Source organism: Rhinolophus ferrumequinum, chromosome 10 (genome assembly GCF_004115265.2).
Source record: "Rhinolophus ferrumequinum isolate MPI-CBG mRhiFer1 chromosome 10, mRhiFer1_v1.p, whole genome shotgun sequence".
Lineage (NCBI taxonomy): Eukaryota > Metazoa > Chordata > Mammalia > Chiroptera > Rhinolophidae > Rhinolophus > Rhinolophus ferrumequinum.
In genome coordinates, this window is record NC_046293.1 from 55,399,369 (window position 1) to 55,424,346 (window position 24,978).

Consider the following 24,978-nt stretch of genomic DNA (forward strand, 5'->3'; position numbering starts at 1 on the left):
GACCGGAAGTTGTTCGGGGGAGGGGAGACGGCTGTGATGGGGGGGGTTTACGGGGGGGGCCCGTCCCTCCTCAGGTGAAGCCGCTGATGGAGATGGAGCCGCCGCCGTCGCCGCCGATGAGCGTCCGGGTCCCAGCTCCGGCCCAGTTGTCACCGCCTCAGTGACCCCCACTCCCCCCGCACTGGGCCGCCCGGGCCAGAGTGGGGGACCCCCAACGCCCCGCCCCCCTCTCCCCCAATACCGTCCCCTCTCCCTCACCCCACCAGCCTGCGCGCGCGCGGAGCTGCCTCAGGTGAGTGAGGGGCGTGGCTTGGGCGTAGCGCGGGGGGCGGGACCTCGGCCGCCGGGGGCGGGGCCTGAGGGGCTTGGGCGTGAAGAGAGGGGGGACGTGGGCGCGGGCTAGGTGTGAAGAGGGTCGCCGGGTGGGCTTCGGCCCAAAGGGAGAAAATTAGCCCTGGGGAGTTTGGCGCTAGGCCCCAGGATTGCGGGGGAGGTAGCAGGAACCTAGGGGTCCTACAAAAGGCGGGAGATGGGTCAAAGCAGAGGACCGAGGACAGGCAGGCGCTGGCGTGCGTGAGGTTCCTCGGTAGGGTATCGCTGGGGTGGAACGGAAGGTTAGAGCAGAGAAAGTGGAATCACAGACGGTACCTGGGGAAAAACGAGGGACCCAGGGGTTTGGTCGAGAAGGTCGAAGGGAAAGACAGGCCTGGGTGGGAAATGCCTGGGAGATAATGATCAAAGTGGGAACAACATGTGGTAGAGAAAAAACTTCAGGGGGAGTGAAAAGTGCTATGTGGGTACTGTGCAGGGTGGGAAGTCTAGGGAACCTGAAAAGGAAGAGATTCACTGCATATGAGCCCTAAGAAATGTAACAGGAAGCCCTGGGGCAGACGTGGGGGAGCAACAGACTTAGGAAGCAGGTCTAAACTAAAAGAGCCTGCATGTACCTCCTCACACAGCCCCATCCCAGTTATTCTCTTCCCTCTTGTCTGCTAGAGTTGTAGATACTCACTTTTTACGTTTTTGTTTGATTTCTATGCTTTCTTTTCTTTAAAATCATGACTGGCCTTGTTTGAGATAGTGGAATATTTAATGGAACATGGACTTCTAGACGTGAGATGTTTAGAAAATGAGGTACTTCTTCCCCGCTCCACAGTCAAGAATTTACTCACTCTGCTTCCAGGAAGATTCGATGCATTACCAACCACATTGTGTCAAGTTTTGCGTACCTTTTTTTCCTCTCAATCCCTTCTCTCAAGCAAAATTGTATACTGTTGTGACTTTTATTGACCATCACTTACATGTTTGATAGCTCTAGCCGTGTCCTAGTCTCCCCAGCGTAAGCCCTCAAAGCATCCGTGGTAAGCTTGATAATGCTCCTGATTTGCTCACATTTCAGCTCTAGGCCATCCGTGGTCATGACCAAGCTGAAGACTGTGGAGGTCCTGCTGTCTCCCCTTACTGCTCCTTGTTCACTTAGCCTGGATGACGTTCATACGCTCATATCCTTAGGAAGCATTAAAAACAGGTGTCTACCTAGAGTATTTACACTTAACTCTGATTCTGAGGAAAGTCCAGATAAAAGGCCAAATCAGACAGTCTTTAAAAGTGGAACTTGTTTGGTAGGGTATGTTAAATGTCTAGCCAGGAATACTTCATCCCCTCATGGGTCTGCCAGTAGGTCAGTGAACCTTGATTTGTGGTATGTAGGGGACTTCAGCCTTCCCCACTAACAGCCTAAAGCCAGAGAATCCAGACAACTCCCTGGGTCATGAGAACAGTCAGAAGAGTGGCTCCTGAGATAAAAATAAAGTCTTAAAAGAAGAAAATAGCTTTACCATTGGAAAGCAGAAGAGGTTTCACTGGAACTTCTGGGGTGGGCCCCAGGGTGGTGGGAGCTGCCCTCACTTGGGCAGCTTCAGAATTATATCTTGCCCTAGTCAATAGATGCTGATGTCTCAAGCGCAAAACATAATGTCTTTGTTACCCACAGAGTGCAGTTAGTTCAATTGTAGCTTCTGGGCAATCCCCTTCCTCCCAGTAGGTTAAGGGTACAGCATGTTTCAGGACTTGGCTCAGAAGTAAGTCCTGACTTTTTACAGTGAAAATGCAACTGAAAGTTTCTTCTTTATTTCCTCTTAGTTTAAATCTGCAGCTTGTACTTCCCAGCATGGGGAGGAACATTATCCCACATTTTACCCTACCCTCTCCAACATCCACAAAGGAATTATTTTCTCCCAAACTGGCCACCTCTCTTCCCTCAGCACACACACAAAATAGCCAAGGAAAAATAGAGATGAGTTATTGTTGGGCAGCTATTTCTAGCCTTATTTTACTCTGCGGGAAGAAATAAGAGTGTGGGACCCTGTGGGTGTAGACAATGCCACTGGCAGAGAGACTCCCTTTCTTTGTTGGTCTCTTGACCCTGCTGGAGAAGACTGAATTCCATGTTGTTTGATTTGCCTCCTCGTCTCAGAAAAGTTGTGGGCTCTATATTGGAAACAGAGACAGGTTCAAGGTTTATCCGATGAAAACATCTAAGAAAGGGTAGTGCTGATATGAATGGCTTGCTCCCCCAACCCCCCACCCCCACGGGTAGCATCAACCTTGTAGACTCTGCTGGAATACATATGCTGACATAATCCTTGAACCAAGAAGCCCTGTTTCTACCTTAGAGATATTTAGTGAGTATCTAGGTTGGCTTTTTCCTCAGGCCTATAATCTCTGAAAGAGACACAGGAGGGTTATTTCTTTTTCCATCCATAAACCTGTGTTTCTAGTTCAAGGATTTCAGTCACTAAGATGTAGACCCCAAAACTGTTCATTTAATCACCCAAGAAAGCAAGCAAGCAAAGTGGCCCCAAACCTTCCAACTATGTGGTAAGATTTAACTTTGTGCCATAGTCCTAGAAAGAATTCCAGACTGGTAACCTGGGTTCTATTTGTCCTACTTCTGATGGATGATTCTGGGCTTAGCTGCTGCTTCTGTTAAACAAGAGATCGGAGATCATCTCTCAGCTCCATTCTAGCTCCAAGATTCCCCTGTCCTAGAGCCTCCCTGCCCCCAGGGCCCTCCACGTGAAGAGAGGCTTACTAAATAGGATTGTCAGAGCAATGTTTTTTGTTAGCAGAGGAGTCTGACAATTAAGTTCGAGAATTCATCCTAGAAAAAGGGCTACATACCTCACTGCTGAATGTCACTACGGTCACCTTTGAAGTACTCCCCTTGGGAAGCTATGCACCAACTCCAGCACCTAGTCCACCCTTCAAAGCAATTTTGGAACTCTTTTTCTGGAATGGCCATCAGAGCTGTCCTTGATGTCCTGAATGTCATCAAAATGTCTTCCTTTCCATTTTTCCTTTTATTTTCGGGTAAAGAAAGAAGTCAGTGGGGGCCAGATCAGGTGAGTAGGGAAGGTGCTCCAATACAGTTATTCGTTTACTGGCTGAAAACTCCCTCACAGACAGTGCTGTGTGAGCTGGTGCATTGTCGTGATGCAAGAGCCATGAATTGTTGGCATAAAGTTCAGGTCGTCTAACTTTTTCATGCAGCCTTTTCAGCACTTCCAAATAGTAAATTTGGTTAATTGTTTGTCTAGTTGGTACAAATTCATAATGAATAATCCCTCCAATATCAAAAAAAGGTTAGCAACATCGTTGCAACAAGTTGGCAAACTTAATTGTCAGACCCCGCATTTCTGGCACAAACACCAGTCCAGTGAGTTCTTTTGATCAGCGTGCATTAGGGACTTCTGGCCATGACTGCCAGAATTGTTCCTGTCTCTTCCACCTTTTTGCCACCCTACCCCAGTTAGAATAGTTAATTGAGACTTCCATGTAATTTCAAACATCGTTAGATGGAGCTAACCCTGTTTTTGGACATCGTTGGCTTTAAAACTGATTATTGTAACACTCAAATTGAACTCCCTTGTTCTACTTTCCCCAACGCTACCCAAACATACAGCTAAATGGCAGTGACTTTGTGGGTCTTTCCTATAAACACAGGGATTGTATACTCAAGAGTATACGCACGAAAACAAAACACACCAGGAAGTATTACCTCATGTGCATCACACCTAGTGATTTAAACTGTTTCGTTTGACCTTTTCCTTAATTCCTTACGTCCTAAAATGAGACATGGGAAGGGTAGGATTGTTTCTCCTCCCACCCATGAACCTTAGCCTTCTCTCTCTTCCGCAGTCTACATGGGAGGACAGGGAAGCACAAAGAACAAGAGAAAAGATGCATTCATCTGAGATCTAAAAGGAAACAACGAAGTGATATTTTCCTACTGCCCAGGTGTTGCGTTTCCAGCTCTTACCCCTTCTTATTTTAGAGTCTGGCCATTCCTAGGATGACCTGGGAATTCATCCCCTCTACACTGCTCCCCACGTTCTGGGATAAGAAGCTGAGCTGTCTTCATCTGTGTTATATGTAGACGGAAGGTCACCATCTACAACCTGGTGAAAAAATGAGGCAGCTTTCTGCTGTAAAGACAGACACATGAGCTGAGAAAAGGTTGGTGGGTTTCTTTCAGAGGTCACTAGATTGTCCCTAAAGATCATTTCAGAGGGGCAAATTGCTCGATTTCAAGGTCTGTTTCTTGGAAAGGGTGCACAGTCAGGTTGCAGACAATGCCTAATTCCACCTCTCCCTCAACCCTCCACCTCTTTCCCCTCCCCAATTAGGCAAAGCCCTGGTAGAGAGTAGAGCCAGCTATGAGATTCCAGCATATTTGTGCTCAGATTATTCAGCTTACGAAGGCACAGACAGGAGAGGGTGATTTTGTAGGTTTGAGCTACTTGTGGTACCTGAGCTGCTCACTCCCAGGCAGGTGGTAAGTTTTGTCTTAATTGCTGAGCTCCACCTCAGATCCCAGGTCCTAAGGAAGACCGGAGAAAACTTTCCCACTTCTCCCTGTTGTAGTTCAGGAATAATAACTAAAAGGACGGCATGGATTCTTGCCACGCCACCGCCAGCCTCTTTCCCAGCAATACCCCCCTCACTACCTTTCTACCCACCCGAGGCCACATGGAGTGTGTTTTAAATTCCAATTTTGAAGTGTCACTGGATCAAACAGGATTCCTTGGAGGATTTGAAGAGCTTTAATTACTTGTGATGTCCATCTTATTTCAGGCTTTCAGAGCCACTGCATAGAGAAATCTTGACTTTCTGACGTTTTTGTCACTAATAGTTAGAGCTGTGGGAATGTTTTTGTGGCGGCGCGGAGATGGCGGGGGTAACTGATGCCTGATCTGCCTTTAGAGCCCAGACCTTGGATTGGTCCTCACCTGCTGCTTCTCAGGAAGTACAGTGGGAAATCTGTCTGGAAGGGATGCCCATTCCTGTTCATATGTGACATCAAGTGGATGGGACAAAAGGCTATGGAGGACTCTTGTTATGGTGCCAGGAGGATTCAAAAGAACAACGAAGAAAATCTTTGTCTCCAGAGGTTACAATGACCAACCTTTCCTTTCTCCTCACAGAGATACTTCGTTTTCAATTGGGAGACTAGTTGTTCCTAGTTGTTTTGTATTCAGCTCACTGAACTGAATTTATAGTACATATGTGCTTCCCTGTATCACTAAAGGACATCTATGTTGCTATACAGCCAGTTTCCTTCCAAGATCTTTGAGCCAGACCTGTCTTGTGTAACTAACTTCTCTCTCCTCCCCCTGCAGTGTATCTCCAATTGGCACTGCCTAATTTGACCCAGTTCCTCTAAGGAGACACTAAGATCTGCCTGCCTGGCCTGGCACGGGGAGGAGGTGCTTTGAGGGATGGGCAGTGGGAAGGTTGGGAGGGATGTGCCACGCGGGGGCTTGAGCAAATAGTGAAGTTCATCTACTGATTTGCTCCTGGCTCTCAGAATCCCAGGATTGGGAACAGCAGAATCTCAATCCCCTCTGGCTTCCAGGGTTACCAACTTGGCATTTATACCAGTTGGAGGCAGCTAAAGACTTATTTTGCCCAAGATGTGTCATGGAGCACCTGTTAAGAGCAATTAAGAAGCAGAAGAGCTCAGTTTACTGCTAGGAACAAAGTCCAACTCAGAAAACAATTCCTTTAGACCCCTCTGGAAATTGTTTTGGGGCCATTTGGGCTCGTATCCAAGAAGCATTTCCTGAGCCAGTGCTAGCTGAATGCTATGCTTCAACTACTCTGCCCACCTAGTGCTTGTCTAGCCCCTGGTTTTCTCTTCTCTTCTCTTTTCTCTCTCTCCCTCTCTCTCTCCCTCTCTCTCTCACACACACAAGCATATTTCTCTAGGTAGAGCCTGTTCAACTTGTTCTTCCTTTTTAAGTAACAGACCCCACTCCCACAGGGATTATACCAAAGGAAAAGATGCCTTAATTGATGTTAAAACCAGGGAAAAGCAAGAGATCCATGAAGGCCTTGAGTACCCTGGCTTTTGAAAGGAAGCAACATGGTTTAATAGAAAGAGCACACCCCAGAAAGACAGGAGACTTGTGTTCTTTTTCTTGTTCTATTCTTATCATGAGCCCTGAACAAGTCAACCGTGCTGAGCCTCAGTTTCTCCAAGCAGAAAATGAAAATTCTGCTCACTCTTGCTTCTCCTGCACGGTGTGTGTGTGTGTATGTGTGTGTGTGTGTGTGTGTGTAGTCATGTGTGGCATCTTGAGCTTTGCAGTTTTGAAAAATCCCAAAGGGCAATTATGGAGCTAATGATTTGGGAACGAAAGGGGCTCTATGAGTACCAAGCCGCCCTCCCTCATCTTTGGATCTCTGGCCACTGCAAGTTCTCTGGCAAGTTCCAGAGGGTATGAGTTCACTAACCCCGGTGGACTTGGGCTCTTCTAATCATTGCCTGGAAGGTAACCTTCAAGGAACCATTTATTATTGTGGCTTGGTCTAACAGTCCGATCCCAAAACTCAATCTATCCCAGGGAGGATGTCAAGAAAAGTTGAAAATACACGTAGAGAAATTTTTCTTCCATACCTAGTTTTCCTGGATGAGACTAACAATCGCTCTGATGAAATCTAAGGGAGAGCTGCTTTGTGAACTGGAGGAAAGCCCACGTTTCAGGCTTTCTCATGAGACTTTCATGAGACTTTTTAGGAGTATGATGTCTCAGCACTAGACAAGAGGGAACGAAGTGTGAGGAGAGACAGGGTAATAGATACTTTCCCCCTGTGTGCCCTCCAGGAATCCCTACCCCTGCCTCTATCAATATAATATTACAAACAACCCAAATTTTCATCCATCTGCCTTAGTGAGCTCCTTCAAAGAGACCAAGAATCCTAATGGCAACTCAGGCTGTTCTTTGCCCCACTCCTGCTCCCCCAAATCTGCCCCTGGGGTATTTATTTTTCATTAGCTGAACAGAAAACAATTTTGGATGTATGCAAATTTCCACCAAATGGATGTTTTTTCTCCTCCCACAGGATCCTAAGGAGATAATTCATTGCAACAAATTATCACTTTTAATTGTTCTCAGTTCTGGATTGTTTAATACTGTACTGCCTATTACTACCTGCCTTCTGTCAAATAGACTAACCTGCATTGTAAATTCAGCCCCCCCCCCCCCATTTAAAAACAGTAAACATAGCAAAGTAATTGACAAGAAGGCGGGGAAAGCCATTTAATTTGTCTATTATACCTTCAGTAGAGGGCTCCTCCCTGAACCTGAGGTGGGCTGCTCTCCTCCACCTTCCACTTTCCTATCCCCCTCGCTCCTGCCATACACCCAAAACAGAATCCCTTGAATGACTGAACCCTGCTTCTTCCTCTTACTACTTACTTTAGGTTTTAACTACTACTTACTACCCCATCCTTAACAAGATATAGAGCCTCTATGGGATTGTTTCTTTGCCTCCAAAGGGCTGAACTGAGCTGTAACCTACCTCCTTTCCTACAGCATCAGCTCTACCTGCAGGGTGAGGGTCTACTCTCAAAACAACACAACCAGGACCGCTCTGGAATAAGACAGTGATTCCACCCCAGAGGCTGGGCAAGCAGAAATTGTGGGTTGGAGGAGACCCTGGGGTTTGTAAGTCAGGGTACATTATCTTCCCCACCAGGACAAGGTGTGAGGTTTTTCTTCTTTAGAATTGGGTCAGAGCACACTTAAGTGACCCTTTAGGTTTCTTGCTGACTCCAGAATGTTAGAGAGAAACCTCCTCCCTTCCCCCAATCCAGCTTCTAATAGCAGCTATTTTCTCTTTCAGCAGAATCTAAGATGGACATAGAAGACTGCAATGGCCGCTCCTATATGTCTGGTATGCCCTCTTGTGCATTCTGTCTGTAAGGGCTGGGAGCAGACACCCTCCTGTGGAGCAGAGCCTTCAGCCTAGCGCAGGACCTCTGAGTGCCCTAGTCACAGAGCTGACACGCTTGACAGTGTGCATTTGTTTTGGTCACTTTGCATTCCCTAGTGATTCTCTTCCCAGACTTCTTGGGGGATAGGGGAAGGGGAAGGGAATAGGAGAGGAATACGAGTAGAGACTATTAGAGAGGAATAATTTGAAGAAAAAGAGTTTCTTCTGTGCCCTGAGGTCACCAGCCAAATAGGACATTCTTTCCCAGCCAGGTAGAGAGTGGAGCAGGGTTTCAGACCTCAAAGGCCTGTCATGGCCATGGGGCATATGTAAATGAGTGACGGTGTTAGGATTAGGAGCAGAAGAGAAGGGTGGGGTACTAGAGAACACATGTCCTACTTCAAGGAGCAGCAGTTCTTTAGTGTCTACCAGTCATTATCCAGTGTGGCCAAAACTTCCAATTTTTTAAGAGAAATCAGAAATCCAGATTTCACATGAAATGCTTCCATTTAAAAATAATGACTCAATATTTTTTAAAATGTTCATGGGGCAAGCCAAACTTATATCTATGGGCTAAATTCAGCCAGTGGGCCAACAACTTACAGCCTTTGAAGTAGAGATATAGAGCCCAGGTCTCATTTCTCCCAGTCGTTTCCCACGATCATAACATGTAGCTTTTCATACCTGCCAGATACTCTTACTGAGGCAGAAGAGATCATGGCTTATAGTATGACTGGCTTTTAGAGTAATCAGGATCCTCTCAGAGTTTAACAAGGTGAAAAGAAATGGGGAGGGTATAGGAAAGGGCCTAAGATACAGTATCTGTAAGATGGAAGCAATTGTTTTTTGGACCATTAGAATGTCGGAGCAGGAAATGATTATAAGAGGTGTAAGGGAAGCCAGAATTGGGTTTTGACCTGAGTATCCCCATCTGAAATCCAAGCACCATGGTAGAGATGACGTATAGCTTCTTTTTTTTACCCTAAAGTGGGGCCAATGGAAGAGTTATGGGCATGCGCTAAGGCAGATAGCTGGATGGGTCAGGCACACATTTAAGAGTCACTGACAACACTTGGGTAACGGAAGGGAAGGCATCGATTCTAACCCCTTTTTCATTTAAGGAGGGAAGGAGTTGGAATGGGTAAAGGCATTCAATAGCTGTCACATGCTGGACAGAGTGACAGGGGTCAAGTGGACTGACTTAATTGAAAAAGACTTTATTGGTACAAAGGTCATAGCCCTTCTGAGGAACGAGCCAACCCTCCTACCTCCTGCCCAGTTAAGAAAACCACTATTGAGCAACAACCACTCAGAACCCTGCTTTATTGCTGGGGACCACTCAGATGGATGAAAACCAGTTCCTGCCCTAAGGTAGGCAAATGAAAAACCAGGAAGGTGGCTGGGAAAATATCCCACTGGGCTCTTTTCAGTCCTATCTCTGAGAATGTTGGATATTAGATGAAAACTTCTGAGGGTGTTTGCTTCACGGTGCTATGAAACCAAGTTTTCCCTGCTTCCAGCAGGTTGGCATTTCCTAGGTAGGAAGAGGCCTCTCTCTGCACAGAATGGCTTTTAAATGAAAGTGGAGGCCCCCAAACCCTTCATCTTTGTCTTGAGAATTCTAGATGTTAGCAGCTAACTTAGAAAGGGAAAAGGGAAAATCAGGGTAGGGCTAACATTAGCCCTGAAAAGTAGCCCCTGCAAAAACGAGCATGGCTGAAACAGTCCACTTGGGGAGCATCTGAGAGCCCATCACTGACCCACGCCTTCTGGGCTGAGGGCAGCAGTGGGAAAGGCTACAGTGCACAGCAGTGGCTCCTTCAAGGTTATCGCGGTTCTGCCTGGCCATTTGAAGGGGGTATCTCTGCTGTTCTTCAAAGAGATTTTCCCCCTTCACAGAATCTGATTCAGAAAGTCCATCTTTTCTCCCCCTATCTCTTTCTAAAGGTGCAGATCATTTCCTCCTGGAGGACAGAGGGAAGAGAAGGGAAGAGCCCATTAATTTACCAAACAGATTCTCTCTCCTCCCCCATTCCCTATCTTTCAAGGGAAACTGAGTTGCTCAAACCAGTGCATGCAGTTATTTGACTAAGCAGTGCTTGTCCCAAGTTTTCTGGGACTGTGAAATGTTTCAGGGAACCTTAGTGGAAAGGGATCCAGGGGTAGGCAGCCCAAAGTTTCACAGCCCCTCCCACCCCCAAATTCTTGGAATCAGAAAATCTAGTCTCCAAAGTAGGTCAGCACGTCAGTGAGCAGTTCCTCTGGAAGGGAAGGGAGCAGAGGCCTTGTCTTGATAGAGGGCGGATTCATCCAGGGCTGTCGGCTGCCTGCCCGCCCCAGGGGCACAGGAGGGGAGGGGAGGTGGGGAGACTATACCAGTATTTTGCCTGAGATCTGAAAGGGCTCAGGGCCACAGAACCACACCAGCCTGAGACCAGACTGTGCTGGGCCCTCTCACTGCTGAGAAGGAGGGGGGCTGTCAGTCCCCAGATCTACCGAGCTACCTCCCTCCTGGAGGAGGAGGGAAAGGAGGGAATACAAGTGCCTGAGTTTGGCGGGGGAGGGGCTTTCTGCCGATCTCAGAGCCTTGAAGCTGCCCTGTGTCCTGGGCCCCATGACCTCTGGGGCCTTGGCTTCCCCAGCTGGCGGAGGATTGGGCCTTCCCTGGGGGCCCCCCTTTCTCCCTCCCACCCGAGGGCCCATCCATCTCTCTCTCTTGCACACACTCTTGCCTCTCTCAGGCATTTGTTGTGCAGTTCCTCTTTGTCTGCCGGGCACGAGGGCAACGGCATCTGCCTCCCCCTCCCTGTGCACACACCCCCTACCCCCCACCCCCTTCAGTGGCTTGGGAAAGGGATGCGGTAGCCTAGCATCGCCCCCCGCCAGACACATATACATTCTCGCTAGCCCCCTCCCCAAGCACATCCAAAGGTTCTCTCTCTCTCTCTCTCTCTCTCTCTCTCTCTCTCTCTCTCTCTCTCTCTCTCTCTCTCTCTCTCTCACACACACACACACACACACACACACACACACGCGCACACACTCTCTCATTTACTCCCTCACTCACTCACACACATACACCCTGGGCTGAGTTCTTCTTGCTGGCTGCAGCCGTGGGCCCCTGCTCACCGTGCCGCTGCCGCTGCCTGCGAAATGACGGCGGTTCCCCTCACTTCCAGGAATCCACGCTTCCTGGAAGGTGAGTGGCTGGGCTCACCCCTGCCTGCCACCGAGACGCAGACATGCACACACCACCCGCACTCCCTCGCCGTTTCCAAGGCGGCGGCCGCGTTCGCACCCCAGGGTCTCACCGGCAAGGGAAGGATAATGTAAGTTCAGGCAGAAGGTGGTTAGTGGAGGGGGGAAGGGGGGTGCTGGGGCTAGGGAGCCAATTCAGTACCAACTCCCGAGCCTGAGGAGAGGGAGAGGATGGGGGTTGTGTGTGTGTGTGGCGGGGGAGGGGGGCGTTCCTCCTTACACTTGCGGAGGATGGGAAAGGGTGTTTGGTGTTGCTAAGCAAAGACTGCGACTTGGGCAGTGGGAGCTTGTGGTGACATCTTGATTAGGCCTTGGGGACAGATGTAGAGCTGCCCAGGGTGAAATGCTGAGACAGGCCTGGGTGGGAATGGGTAATAGAGAGAATCAAGGTAAAGAGGAGCCTTGGTAGCAGATGCCTCAGCCTGGAACAGATCTAAGGGGCCTCAGCCTCCTTCCACAATAGAGCTGGGGATGGGCGTCTTTCTTTGCTCCTGTACCCACTATTCCCTGCTAGCAGGCTAGCATCCTGCCACCCCTGAGCCCCTGGTTAAGAAAGGGAAAGCAGTTAGGATGAGGTCCTTGGCAGAGAAATGTGGAGGTTCTCCCGCCTCATGGCTATTTCCTAGATGTAGCCACTCTTTGAGGGATCCAGGAAGGGCAGCAGGAGCGAGGGCTAGTCTTCTTCAGCGTGTGAAACACATTTAGCTTGTGGGACATTGCCCTGGTTCTTGTCTCTCCCTCCTGCTTTTCTGCCCTATACCCACCTCCTAGTTCCTCTGATGTGAACCTCATGATTTAGCTTTGCCCTCTGGGGGTTCAGCCAATCCATAATGACTCTGACCAAGAAAATGTCTCTGAGACCTGAGAGCAGGCTTAATTTTTGGCTTTGACAGTTTGGGATTTCTCGGGAGTCCCAGGCATGTGAAATTCCCTCCCTGGGATTTCTGAGGCTAAGGGAGGAACTGGTGGACTTCCTAAATCTGACTCTAGTCCCCTCCACCCTTTAGCTAGAACTCAAAATCCCTGGGGGCCCCATAAAGATTTTCCAACCCCTGAAATGATTCATTTTTATGTATTAGCCCCATAAAAGTAGACTTGAGCCTGTTTTCCGTCTTACCTTTATTGTAGGGAGGGCCATGGCACCGAAGAACTGCTTGAACTACTGTTGTGACTCTGGAGGCACCTGCTCTTCCTCCTGTTCCCAGGCCTTAATAGGGAAAGCCACAGAGGATGTTTTCCCCTTAATGTTCTGAAATATCCGTTTAAGGATATCCTGCCCCATATATCAAGCCCCTGGCCCCCCTTAACCTAGTAAGCTGGGACCAGCAATGGATTCCCCAGCAAGCTTCCTCATCCTTCCAGGTCAAGGACTCAGTGGCAGGGCCCAGAGCCCTATTCTTTCCCCCATTACAAACATCAATTGATTTAGGGCAAGTTAGCAGTGGTGTTTGAAAAGGAATGAGAAGACAACCCTTTCAGCCCTTCTAACTTTAGAAACCCTACATGTAGTTGAAAAGACATATTTTCAAACTGTGTCTGGGTCTACAAGTCTCAGTCCACAACTCTGAGATGCTCACTTCATTATATGTGTGTGGTTTTGATTTGGGGCAACTTTTGTATCTAACCATGGTTCACCTAAAGAGCCCCAGCTGGGGAAACTCAGTTTCAAGCCAAAAGGCTTTTTCTATAGATAGTGGACAAATTTCCTCAGGCTTTGATGGGATAGAGTGGGGGAAGTGGGACTTTTAGGAGAGGATATGAATGGGAAATGGTCCCAAAGTCCTGAGTGGTTGTTTTCTTCCCACTGACCAAAGCTGGAGAGGGATCCCTCAGGAGGGTGTGTTCCGGATTTCTTGCCTCAGGCCCAAGACTCCAACCATTTTATAATGGAATCTTTATTTTGTGAAAGTAAGTATGTGCATAGCTGGGAAATTGGGTAAAGTAAAGTACTAATAGGTGGACTTCAGGGATGAATTTTAGGGTTTGTGTCTCTTCCATATTTAGGCCTGTGTGCACACATCCATGCATGTTCATGTTAGCAGATAATGTAGAAAGCTATGGGTATGCTTATCTCAGTAGGTGTGTTCTCTTTCTGTGCATCTACATATGTGATCTCTGTCTGTGTCTCTGTGTTTTACATGTGTCTGTGTCTACGTGTGTTTTATTTCACCTATATATTTGTGTAGAAGATTGTGGGGAGGAGGGATTTTTTTTTTTTGACATGATTCATATTATCTTCAGGTGTGTTATCTGATATTTAAAAACATGAAATTTTCAAAAAGCATTTTTACAAAGCAATCTGTCAACAAGTTAAAATGAATACATTGAAAATAAACTGATTATTTCACTGTCAAGGGAACATCAAATAGTAAATATCTGATTGGAATCATATCAGATAGGAGGCTTCCTAGAGTACTCGAATTTTTGCTAATTTTAGAAAGTCTAATGGCCCCAATCTCCCCTGCTGAAACAGTGAGTCCCAGTTGGCTGCGTAGGTGGTGATCACGGACGTGGGCACTTACTATTTGTGATCAGATCCCGCCAGTCCCACCACTATGGGCTATGTGACCTTGAACAAGTAACACAGCCTCTTTTGTGCCTCAGTTTCCTCATCTGCAAAATTAAGATAATATTGGCACCTACTTCATAAGGTGGTTGTGAAGATTAAATGAAATAATTCATTTAAAGTGCATAGAACAATGACTGGACATAGTAAGCACTCAGTTAATGTTAGCTGCCATCATTATCATTGCTATTATTATCATTAGATTCAGGGACAATTCCAGTTGCCCTTCCTGCAGATCCCGAACCTGCTGTTGGGGGCTCCAGAGAGGAACAATAGGGAAGAACGTCTGCCTTCAACCGCCTCCCTCCTGAGGCCCCCATTTTCCTCTCCACCCTGGCCCGCCCAGCCCCAGCCCTGCTTCCTGTGGACGTCAGGCAGTGATGCTCTTCCCCTCAGGCCTAGATAAAGGTAGGGTGGGCAAGGCCCAGCCACTCAGCTTGCGGAAGTCAGCACCGGGCACCCAGGCTGGCGAGGGCACAAGGTATGGTGCCCAGCATACAACACTGCCTTGTGCATGGCCGCAGGATAAAATCTAACTGAATTTTGAAAAGATTAGGCAATGGACAGTAAATGGCTCCCAACTGCAGCTTCACCTGCCTTCTTGTTCTCTCTTCCAAGGTAGCGGGGACTCATCTCTGGAGAAGGAGTTCCTCGGGGCCCCAGTGGGGCCCTCAGTGAGCACCCCCAACAGCCAGCACTCTTCTCCCAGCCGCTCACTCAGTGGTAAGTGTACCCTCCATCCCTCCCCTGGCACTGGGCACCCCCATTTGTGTTTCGCCCTCGATTCATCTTCCATAGGCAGCCATTTCCCCATCGCTGCCTCCCTCTGGTTTCCTTCTCAGAGTCTCTAAGAGCACTAAGGAGCTCAGTGTCCAGGGTTTTTCTGATTTTTGGAAGGAGAGTGAAGAATCACTGCCAGACTAGGGTGGAATTAAAAAGGGACATAGGTGGGATTAAGTTTGTAAAGGCCGCAAAGAGAAAGTCTGGAGTTGGAGTAGCAGGTAGATAGAAAGGTCATGAGCTGGAGTCAGGTAGGAAGTAGAGATGAGGAGGACCTCCTCATCACCTCTCCCAGTTCTCCTGCCCAGACGGGTCCCCATGACTGCCCCTCCTTAGCTGGCCTTAGATCTGTGACATTCTCTAAATGGTTGAAATATCCAGGAATGTAGGTCAGAGCTAGAGCCAAAGCTTTCTCCTCGATGGCTCCTCCCTTCTCCATCCCCCTCTCCAGATTTTTATGGAGGGAGTAGAGGGGTTCAGTCTTATGAGGTGGGAGGATAATGTGAGCCATGTCTGTCTTCCAGTTTTGTTTTCTCTTTACCCCTGTCGCTTCGGTCTTCCTAGGACCATTTTCGTGCCACTGTTACTTGCTGGCTTCCTGCCCAGGGCCACGTCAGACATCTTTCTTAATGACAAGAGAGTGGAGGAGTAGGCTCCCCTTAACCTCCTCCTCCCCCCAGTGACAGAAGACATCCTATGTACCCCAGTGTTTTTCTCTTGAAGCCGATTTGCTTGGTCAGTGGGATAGGAGGAAAGGGTTGCGTCAGGTCCCAGCAGACCCTGACATTACCACGCAGGATGCCTAGCGTGTTGGCCCCTTATGAAGCCCGAGTGTCTTAGGGCTTGGAGAGTCCTTTCGGACTCTCAGAAGTGCCAATCCGGCCTGGGGACAGGCTCTCCCCTTTGCCCGTCTCTATCCTAAACACCATCCCACCCTCTAGCCAACTCCATCAAGGTTGAGATGTACAGTGATGAGGAGGCAAGCAGACTGCTGGGGCCAGATGAGCGGCTCCTGGAAAAGGACGATAGTGTGATCGTGGAAGACTCATTGTCGGAGCCCCTGGGCTACTGTGATGGAAGTGGGCCAGAGCCTCACTCCCCTGGTGGCATCCGGCTGCCCAATGGCAAGCTCAAATGTGATGTCTGCGGCATGGTCTGCATCGGACCCAACGTGCTCATGGTGCACAAGCGCAGCCACACGGGTGAGTAAGCCAGAGGTCAGGAGGAGCTCCCAGGTGGGCTGGGGAGGTGGAGGCAGTGCTAGGAGGCCATGCCTACAGTGCGGTAGCCTCAGAAAGGGAACGGTCTGTCCTGGCACATTTTCTAGCTGAGGGAAAAAAAACGGGGGGGAGATGGAATTTGGACGCTCTGAATACCTGATTTCCCTGGCACGTTCCTCAGCTGCTGTTATAAAGAACTGATATTTATCTCAGAAGTGAGGGAGGGGAAGGTGTTGTAGCCTCAAGAAGGATCCTATAATCCAACGGGGGTAAGACTCCTAGGTATTGTTTAGGCCTTCTCATCTCATGATGAAAAAACAACACAAAAAACGGAAAACAGAAACCTCTTCTCAGCTTCCTCGGGCTTTGGGCTCCTGGGGCAGAGGTAGCCCCAGGGGTTTGGGTTTGGATAATGGTCTTTTGGCCCAGTGTTCCATGCCTGGTGCCCTTCTCCCTGCCACACACCCCTAATCCACACCTTCCCCGCGTAAGACTGTTCCCAGGGGATCTTTCTTAAGCAGATTTGTGTCAGTGGCACAGCTCCGTCTCTTGGAACCGTGTTCTGAGCACCTTCCCTCCCTGGGGCAGTGGGGGGCAGAGGGTGGGGGACTAGGCTCAGTCCTCGAAGCTGCTCTCGCCCAGTGCTCTGGAGTCTGCCCTTTCACTTGCAGGGGAAAGGCCCTTCCACTGCAACCAGTGTGGTGCCTCCTTCACTCAGAAAGGGAACCTGCTGCGCCATATCAAGCTGCACTCTGGGGAGAAGCCCTTCAAATGTCCCTTCTGCAACTACGCCTGCCGCCGGCGCGATGCACTCACTGGCCACCTCCGAACACACTCGGGTCAGTGACCTTCCCAGTGGGAGAGGAGGGTGCGGGACCCCAATAAACCCAGTAAATAGAGCTCAGCGACTTCTCTTCTATCTGGGGAGTTACATTATCTGTCACTGAGGCGGGCAGAGTACTCCCAGAGCAGATAGGGCCCTGTCTCTCCAACTCTTCCTCTGGGCAGCAGGCCCCATGGGGGACTTGGGGGACTCTTTGATGAGGTAGTTTACATCTGCACACTCTGTGACATGGAGCAAAAGGAGTATGGGCGATGTCCTTGGCTCTTTAACAGTCACCCTCCCTGACTTTTTAAAGTTCCTGCTGATGGCAGAACCGTGTGTGCCCCATCACCCCTCACTTCTGAGCATCAGGGAAACCCCTCCTTCCACTCCCGCTGCCCCCAGCCCCACACCTGTGTTCACCTCCTCTGGCAACATCAGAGGTCTGTCCTCTCCTTTACTTGTTACTGATTCCTGAAAATATCCACAGGCTTCCCAAACTGGAAGAAAGGAAACCTGGGAAAAATTATCCCATTTCTGTTCCCCATCCCAAGACGTTTCCCCTTCCCAGCGGCAAGAGCAGGGGCCTGGAGGTCAGTGTTTGGAACAGTGCCAGGGAACTGGACTAACCCGATTTTCTAGCCAAGCCAAGACTGAACCTACATCTGCCTGAATCAGCGGGACAGATAGCACTTTCGAAGCATTTTACTAAGTTTTAAGCTTTTGGCTTGGACTTGGGAAGATGCCAGGAGCTGAGCTGGCTGGAAAGAGGGAGCTCAAGATTGGGAAAAGTCAGGAAGAAGGGCAGAGGGGAGAGAATTAGCAGGGTCTGTCCTTGGAAACTTTCCTTGCTATTTTTCTCTTTTTCTGAACTCTCCTGGGCCAAGATTTAAAGGGAGAGAGCAATCATTTCACCACCCTCTACTTTTTACAGCCACCTACCTTGTTCTAGATTCCCTCACCTTGGAGCTGGGACCTCTTTAGCTCTATGTATGTGAAGAAATGGAGAGAAAAAGCATCATTGATTCGTGCTTTATAATCCACAATTTCAATTGTGCCTCCCTATGTGATCCTCAGAACAGTTCCAAAGTAGATGTTGTTATCACCATTTTGCTGAGAGCTCTGGAAAAAGCGAGAGAGATTTGCAGGTCACAGAGCTTTTCTGCAGCCTCCCTAGAACCCCACCAAGGTCCAGTGCCAGAGATTCCTTCCTGCTCCTTTCCCTCAGAAAAGGGGCGGCTCCCCCTGCTGGTTTGGAACAATGATGTCTTGGCCCCTAGAATTCTTACAGCCAGGCCAGCGGGAGGGGGATTTTGGATGTTCTGTAGGAGATTGTATTAGAGACAGAAGAAGGCACAGATATACTGTAAGGTCCCATTATGTGAAATGCTTTCTATCACAACCCACACTATAAGAAAACAACGGCTCCTCTGCAGATGTTAAATCGTTTCCTCAAGAGTCTTGGGTGGATGGGAACCATGGCTTTCATCTCATCCCCCAAACACTGGGCTTTACAGAGCAAGAGCAAGATGGTAGTAGATTGATTGAATCAAGGTCAAGTTTAGGCAGGGAGATAGGGGCACTCCTGGAGATACCTTCTCCAGTCTCCCTGCTCAGTAGTAGCAAGATACATAAGATAAAATACACAATACCTTGTTTCTTTCACTTTATTCTCTCCTCTCACAAATATCATCTCTCAAAAGTTATCTGTAAAGGAAGTGTCGATCTCAGTTTTCCGAACCTTTTCTCTTCAGTAGAAACAAATCTTTATAACCTGTTCTTTAAAAAAAAAAACACCCTCCCCCCGCCCCCCGCCCCAAAGTTGTTCTCTTCCTTTTACTCTCCTCCTTTGTTTTCCTCTCTGTTCTTTTACTCTTTTTCTCTTCTCGGAATTTCTCTATCAGTGATGGGTTCTCTGGGGCTCTCTTGGTATCTTAGTGTAGAGAGACAGAAAGAAAAATAAGCAGTAAAACCGGGCTAGGAGTGGAGGTAAAAAAGCACAAGTAAAGGTCAGTGAAAACTGCCCCTCCCAACATTGGTAGATCTAAGGGCTCTCATTTCTGTTACCCCAGCCCACCAGTTTCCCCCAAACCAAAGCAGATAGTTCGTAAGCAAAAAAAATCCCCTTGTGTGATAAACAACACTGACACCGTCTGCCACGTGGAAAGGTTAAACCACAGTCTGGGCCCCAGACTCTGAGATCCTGGGGTGGGGCCAGCCTGCCTGCCAGGGATGATCCCCTACAAAGTCCCTGGGTCCATCCTTCCTTTGAGCAGCAATTTGGCCATCTTGAGGCCCACTAGCAGTCCCACACTATGTGCCCCGGGTCTCCTCTCTCCTCCCATAGCTGTGCATTGTTCTTCTCCAAGGTTTGATCCTCTGGCCTTGCTCACAGCTGAAGTTGGGGAAGGAAAGACAAGCAGAAGAATTCAACCGAGCAAGATCCCTTCCTCCTAATGCCAGTGTACCTTTCCTCCTAGATGATTTTGTAGAGCCAGGGCACAGGAAGAAGTAATTTTGATGTTATTTCTCTCCTCTCTCATCCACAGTCTCTTCTCCCACGGTGGGCAAGCCCTACAAGTGTAACTACTGCGGCCGGAGCTACAAACAGCAAAGTACCTTGGAGGAGCACAAGGAGCGGTGCCACAACTACCTGCAGAGTCTCAGCACTGAAGCCCAAGCTCTGGCTGGCCAACCAGGTGGGCTACGACAGGACTGTGGGGGAGTTGAGGGCAGGGCCAAGGGAGTGCAGAACAAGGTTGATTCCAGCACCTCCCCACAAAGGGATAAGGCCCTTAGAAAAGGGACAGTTACCTCAGGAAATCTGCCAAGTACCCCAGTTAATGCAGAGCCGCTGGTAGGTGCTGCAGGGAGACCCAGAAGTAGGAGAGGATTTATGTCCTCAGTCTAATGGGAGAGAGGGTACACAAGGAAGTATAAAATCAAGGGTCAAGTGTATATAATTGTCCCCAAATCATCTGACATATTGCTGGGATGAGTTCTAGATAGGGTGAAGTAAGCAGAACCTAATTTCCCAGGCATGGGGTATGACCTTCCTTGTCTACTGACCTGCTGGTTTTCTCCAGGTGAAGGTTCCTGGGCCAGTGCTTCCCCCACTCAGCTGCCTATTCCCTTCTCCTTCTCCCTAGGTGACGAGATACGTGACCTGGAGATGGTGCCAGACTCTATGCTGCACTCATCCTCTGAGAGGCCAACTTTCATTGATCGTCTGGCCAACAGCCTCACCAAACGCAAGCGTTCCACCCCCCAGAAGTTTGTAGGTAAGACAGAAGTTTGTAGGTAAGAGTCCAGTTGGACAGGAGACATCAGCTTTAAAGCCACAGCTCATTTAAATTTAACGTCTGATAGCCATTAGAGCAGTTGGGTCTGGAGATTTGATTGAAGGAAAGAAAGTCTGGTGGTCTCTGGTGCTCAGAATCTGTCCCCAGAACAGGAGTGAAGAAGGATAATGACCTTGAGAAGGTACAGAAGGGTTAGTGTTGAGGGCTCTTGTGGTGGTTCTACGAGGACGGGGTCAGGGGACTCTGGCTCTCCCAGTTTTTGAGGATACCAAGGACTTGTCTATAGGGGCTGAGAGAAGGACCCGTAGAGTCAGAAGGAGGAGGTGAGTATAGGGTCGCCCACCTGGCCCTGGTCCTTGGCTCTCTAAGGACCTGGAGCTTTATAGAAAGTAATGACAGAGGTAATAAAGATCATTGGGCTGGGACTGAGTCCTTCTCGAAGATTACAGCCTACAGTCGGGGAGCGGCCCCACAAGGGACCTGACCTCGAGGGAAGTAAATGAGGGATGGTACATAATGTTACAGCCATCCCATGGGTAAGAAAACAAAGAACTAATCCTGGGGAGCTGAGGAATTCTCCAAACCCAGCCCTGCTGAGAGCCTCTTCTCTACAGGCGAGAAGCAGATGCGCTTCAGCCTCTCGGACCTCCCCTATGATGTGAACTCGGGTGGCTATGACAAGGATGTGGAGTTGGTGGCACACCATGGCCTGGAGCCTGGCTTTGGGGGTTCTCTGGCCTTTGTGGGGGCAGAGCATCTGCGTCCCCTCCGCCTTCCACCTACCAATTGCATCTCAGAACTCACGCCCGTCATCAGCTCTGTCTACACCCAGATGCAGCCCCTTCCCAGTCGACTGGAGCTTCCAGGGTCTCGAGAAGCAGGTGAGGGACCCGAGGACCTGGCTGACGGAGGTCCCCTCCTCTACCGGGCCCGAGGCCCCCTTACTGACCCTGGGGCATCCCCCAGCAATGGCTGTCAGGACTCCACAGACACAGAGAGCAACCACGAAGATCGGGTTGGGGGGGTGGTATCCCTCCCTCAGGGTCCCCCACCCCAGCCACCTCCCACCATTGTGGTGGGCCGGCCCAGTCCTGCCTACGCCAAAGAGGACCCCAAGCCGCAGGAGGGGTTACTGCGGGGCACCCCAGGCCCCTCCAAGGAAGTGCTTCGGGTGGTGGGTGAGAGCGGTGAGCCCGTGAAGGCCTTCAAGTGTGAACACTGCCGCATCCTCTTTCTGGACCATGTCATGTTCACTATCCACATGGGCTGCCATGGCTTCAGAGACCCCTTCGAGTGCAACATCTGTGGTTACCACAGCCAGGACCGGTACGAATTCTCTTCCCACATTGTCCGCGGGGAGCACAAGGTGGGCTAGAGACCCGCTGCCCTCCCCTCACTCAGCCCACCACTCCACTCTGCCCCCCACAGGGGTCTAGCCCTGTCCCCACCACATCCAAGGAGTTTGGCCGCGTAGCCCTCACCACTGGCTACCTGACTTCACCCTTGACCCTGAACCCTCCTCACCTTTTCTCCCCCACCCTGACTGATTTCAGCATTGTGATGAAACAGGTCTTTTGCTTATGTTTCTCCTTTTTCTCTTCTTCTCTCAGCCCAGCATACTCACTGAGTTATTTATTAATATAATTAGTTGATTTTGCTTTTGCTTTTTTTTTTTTAACCTTACATCAGTTACTTGCCACTCCCCCACCTTCCTACCCACAGTCCCTTTCCACTTTAGACCTAATTTTTCTCTCTTTGATCTGGCTTTCTCCAACAGCGCTGAGGGTGGGAAGCTCCTCTTAGTACTAAGGGACCTTGAGCTTCTTGCTCTAAGTCCTCACCTTCTACATTATGTGATTCTTCAGTTTGGATGCTGATAGCTCCCTCTGGCCCCACCTTAGCTTTGTGGCATTATGTCTCTTCTCTGGGACCCTTCAACCTGGTACTCCATACCTCTCGTGCCCTCTCACTTTAGGCAGCTTGCACTATTCTTGAACAAATGAAGAATTCCCTCACGTGGAAGTAGGGGCTGAAGAAATTCTCCCCAGTCATGGTGGGACTGAGGGTCCTCTTGACTCCCCCCTATGAGTTCCCCAAAGCCTACATTCAGGATTTCCCTCTAGGATGTGATATCTCTTCCCTCTCCTTGAACAACCCCCAACACTGCTCTACTCTCTTCAACCTGCCCGTCTACTCAGTGGTAGTTTTTCTCTCCTTGTAGTGGCCCAATTTTCTATTTTCAGGGGCCAAGGCTAGGTCTGCAGTCCTCTGTCTCTGACACGTTGGGAGCCACAGGTGCCTAATTGGGAACCAGGGGCATGGGAAGGAGGTGGGTCAAAAATTCTTCTCATACTCTTCCACCTCTCAAACTTCTTCACTCTAGTGACCTTCCTAGGCTCTCAGGGACTCCTGCAGTCCCCGTCCTATGGGAAACTAGTGGGTTGCTGCCTGGTGACAAGGGGTATCTCAACCCCTCAGTCATGCTGCCTTCTTTTCCTCCGCCCCAGCAAGATTCACCCTCTCATTTCCGGGCTCCTGGGCCTTGTTCTTGGGATCAGTGGCATGGAGAAAAGGGTGTCTCTTTTCTCTCTTCTATTTTTCAGTATAACCAAAAATTACCCCAAGATGAGCACGGGCATCTGCCCCGCACCCCACCCCACTCTTGTCCCAGCAAGAATGGGATGGGCCCAACGGAAAGGGGGGTCATCCGTTACTGCCCTCTTCTACACTCAGCCTCCAGACTTAGGGCAGGAAGGGGCAATCTCCTGGCTACTGCAGAGACCCCTGGCTATTTGGGTAACATAGTTAGTGAGTGGGGGCAGGAGGAGATACAGCTCCACTGCAAGTGGAGGTCTCTTTCTACAGGAGTTCTCTGCCCAAGGCCACAGCCATCCCATTCTCTGCTTCCTCGAGATTCAAACCAAAGGCTGTTTTTCTATATTTAAAGAAAAAAAAAAGAAAGTAAAAACCAAACACAACACCTCACAAGTTGTAACACTTGGTCCTTCTCTCTTCTTTTCTCTTCCCTTCCATCTTTCTTTCCAAATATCCTTTCCTTATTGGCTCTTTTGCCTCCTACTTTTCTCACTCCCTATCAGGGATAATTTAGGGGGATGGTAAAGGGTTGGCTAAGGAACAGACCTGGGATTGGGGCTCTTAAGGGCTCTAAGAAGAGTCTACCTTACCCTCTTATGGGAAGGGAGACCCTAAAAAAAACTCCTCTTCCTCCTTTTTCTCCCCATTATGTGGCCTCCCCAAGAGAACCAGATTGTCAGGGAGGGGCATTGTGAGTTGATTGTTCCTCCTTGACAATGTAGCAATAAACAGATGCTGTCAAGGGCAGAAGATGGGGGAGTTAGCGGGGTGGAGAGTGGTCTCTAAGAGAAGGGGAGGGTTTTCTCAACAGCACCCTGGGATCTGGCTCCTTTTTTCAGGATGACAGCAGAACTGAGATTAATATCTGGAGTTCTCAACTGTTCTGGTTACTGAGCCCCTTCCTGTTAGACCTACACCCTACCACCTCTTCTGCGTCTGCTGTGTATCTAATCTGGTGACACCTCTTAAGGACCAGTCCTTTCTGGGGTATCAGACCTTACGGTGCCCCCATCCCCTCCTCCAGTCAGTTTTGGCACCTGTAACCTCCTGGAACATGAAGAACTATATTCTGAGCCCATGAGAGCAGAGACTGGAAGGGCAAGACCAGGTGCTAAGGAGGGGAGAGAAGGGCATTCTGTCTCTCTCCAGACCATCACTGCACTTTAACCAGGGTCTTTGGTACAAAATCCTACTTTCTAGAGCCTTTCAGCTCTGGAACCTCAAACACCCTTATGCTCTCTCTCCCAACTCCTTTTGCATAAAAAAAAAAAAAAAAGTAAAGAAAAAGAAAAAAAATACATTGAAACCCACGGGGAGAAAAGAGGTGTTTTCCTTTTATATTGATATTCAAAATCAACACCACACACAAAAATTTCTAAGTAGACACTTTTCCAGACTTCTGTTTTTTTGTGTCAGTGTCCAGAGCTGTAGATGGGATTTTATGATACTTCTGGCAGCTTCTTGTGTAAATAATATATATATATTATATATATTTTTAATCAGAAGTTATGAAGAACAAAAAGAAAAAAAATAAAACACAGAAGCAAGTGCAATACCACCTCTCCTCTCTCTCTCCCAGGGTTTCATTTGTAGCCTATGCTTGGTGTCTCCTTGGACCTTATCCCTTCACCTCCTCCTCTTCCTCTGGTTCCACCTCCCCCCCCCTTTTTTTTTTTTAAAGTTTTTCTCCTTTCTCAAGGGGAGTTAAACTAGCTTTTGAGACTTATTGCAAAGCATTTTGTATATGTAATATATTGTAAGTAAATATTTGTGTAACGGAGATATACTACTGTAAGTTTTGTACTGTACTGGCTGAAGGTCTGTTATAAATAAACATGAGTAATTTAACACCCCTGGCTGTTTCTGCAGATTTTCTTTGCCTGGCTTTTCTACTTGGAGAGAGGGGGGCCTCCTTGCAGCATATCGTACTAACTACTAAACATTTTGAAGGTGAACAAGTCTAAGATTGAGAGGAAACCAAACAAGAATGATCAAGTTGTTGCTACAGAAGAATTTTCAACCTTGAATGGGAAGTGCAGATTTTTCTTACCAGGAGTGCCTGCAGGATAGGAGAAAAAGCCCAACTTGCCTATGTATCCGAAGCAGAGATTTATCAAATATTTGATGAGTTCCTATTATGTGCAAAACACATTA

At 48.8% G+C, this 24,978-nt stretch overlaps 1 protein-coding gene and 1 long non-coding RNA gene across 16 annotated transcripts; one reads left to right on the forward strand and one right to left on the reverse strand.

Annotated features, from left to right (window-relative positions):
- Window positions 1–65: 65 nt before the first annotated feature.
- Window positions 66–24,604, forward strand: IKZF4 (IKAROS family zinc finger 4). Of its 13 annotated transcripts, XM_033117568.1 has the most exons (11): window positions 66–292; window positions 8,191–8,241; window positions 9,512–9,651; window positions 11,460–11,609; window positions 13,353–13,446; window positions 14,723–14,827; window positions 15,826–16,086; window positions 16,776–16,943; window positions 19,477–19,626; window positions 20,077–20,208; window positions 20,844–24,604. In XM_033117568.1, the coding sequence occupies exons 4-11, from the start codon at window positions 11,523–11,525 to the stop codon at window positions 21,602–21,604; spliced, it is 1,758 nt and encodes a 585-aa protein (XP_032973459.1). In that variant the 5' UTR covers window positions 66–292; window positions 8,191–8,241; window positions 9,512–9,651; window positions 11,460–11,522; the 3' UTR covers window positions 21,605–24,604. The 13 variants fall into 13 exon arrangements, with proteins under 13 accessions (XP_032973459.1, XP_032973460.1, XP_032973461.1 ...); XM_033117569.1 differs by lacking the exon at window positions 9,512–9,651; XM_033117570.1 differs by lacking the exons at window positions 9,512–9,651; window positions 11,460–11,609; window positions 13,353–13,446.
- On the reverse strand, window positions 9,646–20,072 carry LOC117028704 (uncharacterized). Of its 3 annotated transcripts, XR_004424156.1 has the most exons (6): window positions 19,997–20,072; window positions 18,580–18,634; window positions 17,890–18,049; window positions 14,061–14,151; window positions 12,656–12,745; window positions 9,646–10,244 (listed from the first exon to the last, which is right to left on the reverse strand). It is a non-coding gene; the product is annotated as an uncharacterized LOC117028704 (long non-coding RNA). The 3 variants fall into 3 exon arrangements; XR_004424155.1 differs by lacking the exon at window positions 19,997–20,072 and having other exon boundaries at window positions 18,580–18,691; XR_004424157.1 differs by lacking the exons at window positions 14,061–14,151; window positions 19,997–20,072 and having other exon boundaries at window positions 18,580–18,691.
- Window positions 24,605–24,978: the final 374 nt, after the last annotated feature.

What these genes read in the sequence shown, in the direction of transcription:
- IKZF4 (XM_033117568.1), top strand. Translation starts at nt 11,523, where the DNA reads ATGCACACACCACCCGCACTCCCTCGCCGTTTCCAAGGCGGCGGCCGC. An exon ending in ACCGGCAAGGGAAGGATAAT is followed by an intron (nt 11,610 to 13,352) that starts GTAAGTTCAGGC and finishes CACTGACCAAAG; the next exon opens with CTGGAGAGGGATCCCTCAGG. An exon ending in CACCCCCCAGAAGTTTGTAG is followed by an intron (nt 20,209 to 20,843) that starts GTAAGACAGAAG and finishes TCTTCTCTACAG; the next exon opens with GCGAGAAGCAGATGCGCTTC.